Here is a 4,977-nt window from a genome sequence, read left to right on the forward strand (position 1 = left end):
AGCCCGAGACAACCCAAATTGGGTATATTCAGGATTTAGCGGGATCAACAACATGCAGAAGCCTTATCCGACGGTTCAACACCCCCGCCCCCGGGCTGCAGCAAAATTTTCCAAGTCTTCACAGGTCTGTGGTAATAAAAAGGTTGGGGACCACTGCTCTAATCGATCTGAAGAAACAATAGGTTGAGGTGTATGCATTTTTGTTCCCACCCTTTTGCCCAACTTAGTTTTTTCATTTAGTTCATAAGTTCACTTTTTGCTTGAACTACAGGAGCACATTATTTGAAACTGTAACATAATCCTGTATGTTTTTGCATTTTTTTAGGGGTTATTTTACTTCTCCTGGATCGGTTACGGAAGGTCAGATGGGAGCAGATGTGGAGACTGACTGCAGAAAGAGAACTAATGAGCATGCTGTCCACCTCATTGGCAGACCAGGTTACATTAATACAGATTCTATTCTGCACCTGCACAAATTTGTTTATTATTTTTAAAATGTTTTTAAAAAAATTTATGGCTAATCTGACAAATGTTGGAAATATGTATAATTTCAGCATAAACTGAAATATGCTCAATTAATCCTAAAAAGACACCGTAAAACAATTTGAAAGCGGTTTAACATGAAAAATGAAAGTCCACCTGCTGCCCAACAAGAAAATTGTATTGGTTTTAACTCAGAAATTAAAGTTCATGAAGTCGGTTTAAAAACAAGAGACAAGTTGTCTAAACATTGTTTTTTAAGTTCATTAATCTTGAATTGAGTTTTAACTTAATGCTGCAATTTAAACCAATTATTTCACAATATGCAAGAAAAAAAACTGCCCTCACCTAGTTAAAGAGCACACATTTCTCTATTATTTTCACTCATAATTGTAACGAAAAGCGAAATTAGCCAGAACCCAAAACGCAGCCAACACCAGAGTTGGTTCACAAAATGTCTTTATTACAAAAATAAAGGTAAGGGGCTAAGCAGGGAGTAGTCAGGCTAGTGGGTCAGGAAGGGGGAGGTCCACTGGGGTCAGGGATCCAGCCAGGGAGGGGTAAGGTGGATGGGCAAAGGGAGGACTAGAGGGCTCAGGGGACAAACAGATGACAGGGACAAATTCCACAAACCAGAGGCTGTCATGGGACAATCCAGGTTCATTCATGGGAGGGCCACAGGCAATGAAGATCCAGAAATCAGAAAAACTTGAAGCAAGGTCAGAGTCAGGCAGGGTTCATCAACAGTAGGTCAGAACTCCTCCAGCAGCCAAAGGACAAGGCAAAATCTGTGGTCAAAAAACAGGCAGGATCAGAAAACCAGAAAACTTTGAAACATGAGACAAGGCTTGAAAGCTGTGACTCCAGCAACAGACGATCTCGCACTGAGCTGGTGACGAGCAGTTGTTTAAATAGGGCACAGCACAGGTGAGGGTAATGAGCAATCAGCACAGTCAAGGTGGAACTGAGGGGCTGAGATCATGACAACATCAAGTTAATAATAACTATTTTACTTTAGAATTATTTAAATTCTCATTTCAAATTGCACAAACATAATTTCTGATTTGTTAGTGAATTTTATTAAACCTCACAATAAATTATGTTTAAAAACATTTAGTGTGATCCGGACATTATGCTCAAGCTTTACAAACTGAGACTTGTATTATAATACCATACCAACTTTATTTATAAAGCACTTTAAAACAACCACAGCTGATACAAAGTGCTGTACATTAAAACACAACATAAAAAAAAACATAAAACAAAAACATACAATTTAAAACTAGATCCCGCTAGAGTTGAAAGCCAAGTAAAATAGATGGGTTTTAAGACGAGCTTTAAAGTGGACAGTGAAGGGGCCTCTCTGACTTGCAAAGGCAAGTTGTTCCATAATTTGGGGCCCATGACAGAGAAAGCCCTGTCCCCTCTGAGCTTCCTTCTTGACCTCGGTACCTCCAAAAGCAGCTGATCTGCGGACCTAAGAGACCGATAAGGTATGTATGGGTGAAGAAGCTCAGAGAGGTAAGCCGGGGTGATTTAAAAACAAACATAAGAATTTTAAAATGAATCCTAAAATATACAGGCAGCCAGTGAAGTGAGGCCAGGACAGGGGTCACGTGTTCCCTCTTTCGAGTTCCTGTCAAAAGTCGTGCAGCAGCATTCTGAACCAGCTGCAGACGTGAGAGCAGCGACTGACTGACTCCCAGATAAAGTGAGTTACAGTAATCCAGTCGAGTCGAAATAAAAGCCTGGATCACTGTTTCAAAATGCTGCCTGGAAAGAAAAGATTTCACTGATGCCAATCGCCTTAAATGATAAAAACTGGACTTAATCACGGCTCTGATTTGGCTGTCCAATTTGAAATCACTGTCCACCTTAAAACCAAGATTAGTAATAACAGGTTTAAAGTAAACCTCCAAGGGTCCCAGGTCAACAGAGGAGGACTCACAGGAGCCACTGGGTCCAAACACCATCACCTCTGTTTTGTTTTCATTAAAATTTATAAAGTTCAAGGCCAACCAAGCTTTAATATCACCTAGACATACCAGGAGATGTTTGATAGAATGTACATCCTTTTGCTTCAGAGGCAAATAAATCTGACAATCATCAGCGTAACAATGAAACGAAATCCCATGTTTCCTGAGGACAGAACCCAGAGGCAGTAAATAAAGAGAGAAAAGCAGTGGGCCCAGAATTGAGCCCTGCGGGACACCATAAGGCATTGAAGCAGCAGATGATTCAGAGTCACTAATTTTGACTGAAATTGTTCTCTCCTCCAGGTAAGACCTGAACCATTTAAGAACAGTGCCATCAATACCTACAACGTGATGTAATCGCGATATTAAAATGTCGTGGTCTATTGTATCAAAGGCAGCAGTTAGGTCAAGTAAAATCAGAACAACATGGTTACCAAAATCACACGTTTTTAATAAGAGTCATTAAAAACTCTTATTAAAGCAGATTCTGTGCTATGAAGAGTTTTAAAACCTGACTGGAAAACCTCCAGAATGCCATTCTCATCTAAAAACTGTTTCAGCTGACAGTACACAATTTTTTCTAAAACCTTAGAAAGAAAAGGCAGCTTCGAAATAGGCCGATAATTAGCCAGAACAGTCGAATCAAGGCCAGGTTTTTTAAGCAGTGGCTGCACTACTGCATGTTTAAAACTAGCAGGGACCACACCTGAGGACAGACTGCTATTTATAATTGCAAGAACAGGCTGCCCTATGCTAGATAAAATATCTTTAAAAATCGTGGAGGGACAGGATTACAGGGGGAACCTGATGGCTTAATATGGCCAACCGCGTCCTCTAAAAGTGAGACAGTCACAGGCTCAAACTGATTGAAAGCAGCCGAGCAAGGGACCAAAACAGAGGGGTCAGAGTCAGGAGCTGTGATAAGAGCCCTGGTACTACCAACCTTTTCAATAAAAAAATGCAGAAAATCATCACACACATCAGGAGAAGCTTCCAAACAGGCATTCTGTGGAATATTAAGCACAGAGTCAATTGTGTTCAATAAAATACGTGGGTTATGGCTGTTTGAGAGAATGATATTTGCCAAATGTTCCCTTTTTGCCTCTTTAACCGTGCTCTGGTAGAGACGCCAACAGTCTTTTAAAATCTGAAAAGTAACCTGCAATTTATCCTTTTTCCACCTGCGTTCAACACGGCGACATTCCTTCCTTGCAGCACGAGTTCTGTCATTAAACCAAGGCTCAGGTTTAATCCTTGGCTGCCTGGTTTTTAATGGAGCAACCGAGTCCAGGATGGTTTGGGAGGAAGAATAGAACCAGGACCAGAGCTCTTCTGTATCAGAGTGGAGGAAGTCAGATGATCCACAGAGCTGAAGAAAAGCAGTAGAGAACTGAGTGGCAGTGGAAGGGTTAATAATCCGACAGCGCCGAACAGCAGCGCGAGTTTTAACTGCGGTAGGTGTCAAACTGACACTGAATAAAACAGGCAGGTGATCCGAGAACACAGAGTCACAGATTTCCAGGTTAGTCGCAGGCAGACCGCAGGAAATGACCAGGTCCAGTGTGTGTCCGTGCTCATGTGTTGGGCTGGATACGACCAGTACCAGGTTAAAAGAGTCCAGAAGGCTTAAAAAGTCCTTTACCAGAGGTTTATCAGGACAACACACGTGTATATTGAAGTCTCCAACAATAAGAACATGTTCATAGTTAGTTATAATCCCAGATAAAAAGTCAGAGAAGTCGCTTATAAAATCCTTATTATATTTGGGGGGCCGGTAGACGACAGCACAGAAAACTGGGTTTACGTGTCTCATCTCAAATGACATAAACTCAAATCTGGGGAAAGACGTCTGTAGAAAACACTGCTTACATCTGTAGTCCCGTTTGCAAACAGTCGCTGTGCCTCCGCCTCTCCCCGAAGCCCGTGGTGAGTTAAAATAAGAACAGTCCGCTGGTAAAAGCTCAGTTAGAGCACTGGACTCACCAACACTCAGCCACGTCTCAGTCACACATAAAAAATCCAGGTTTTGGTGACTAAAAAAGTCCCGAAGAATAAAAGTTTTATTCGCAAGCGACCTGGCGACCAGACCAATCCTGACCTGACAGGAACTTGATCCTGGGCTTCGACAGGCCGGGAAACGAGGAGACGGGCACCAAGCAGACATCAACGGATCCAAGAAACGCCGAGGCACCCGAGAGCCCAGAAACGATCCTTGCGATGATCGAGTAAAAGCATAACAGTGCGTCATGTAAAACTTCAGCTTCACCAGCCGGCCGCTTCGTCTACCGCGACGACGACGACGTCTCCTCCGTGAAAGCAGCGCAGGAACCCGGAACAGGTGACTCGGAATCTCCGACAGAAGCGGGGGCAAGGATTGTTGGCCAACAACATCAAATAACATCATATCCTGGACCAAAGGTTGGAGGTCTAATAGTGTGTTGCGATCATACACCAGCAGAGACTCAGTTTCGTAGATGACACAGGTCAGAAACAGTACAAACATAATCAAACGAGAGAATGA

The 4,977-nt window shown here is 42.5% G+C and overlaps 1 protein-coding gene across 1 annotated transcript in view; it reads left to right on the top strand.

Moving 5' to 3' along the window:
* The first annotated feature begins 265 nt into the window (after positions 1–265).
* LOC106935662 (glycosyltransferase-like protein LARGE1) overlaps positions 266–4,977 on the top strand; it is a 28,511-nt gene continuing 23,799 nt past the window's right edge. Inside the window, exon 1 of the mRNA XM_015016236.1 lies at positions 266–438. Within this exon, the coding sequence (XP_014871722.1) occupies positions 376–438 (63 nt within the window). The 5' untranslated portion in view covers positions 266–375. The remainder of the gene's footprint in view (positions 439–4,977) is intronic.

Source organism: Poecilia latipinna, unplaced genomic scaffold (genome assembly GCF_001443285.1).
Source record: "Poecilia latipinna isolate Pla-1442-1.1 unplaced genomic scaffold, P_latipinna-1.0 Scaffold1996, whole genome shotgun sequence".
Lineage (NCBI taxonomy): Eukaryota > Metazoa > Chordata > Actinopteri > Cyprinodontiformes > Poeciliidae > Poecilia > Poecilia latipinna.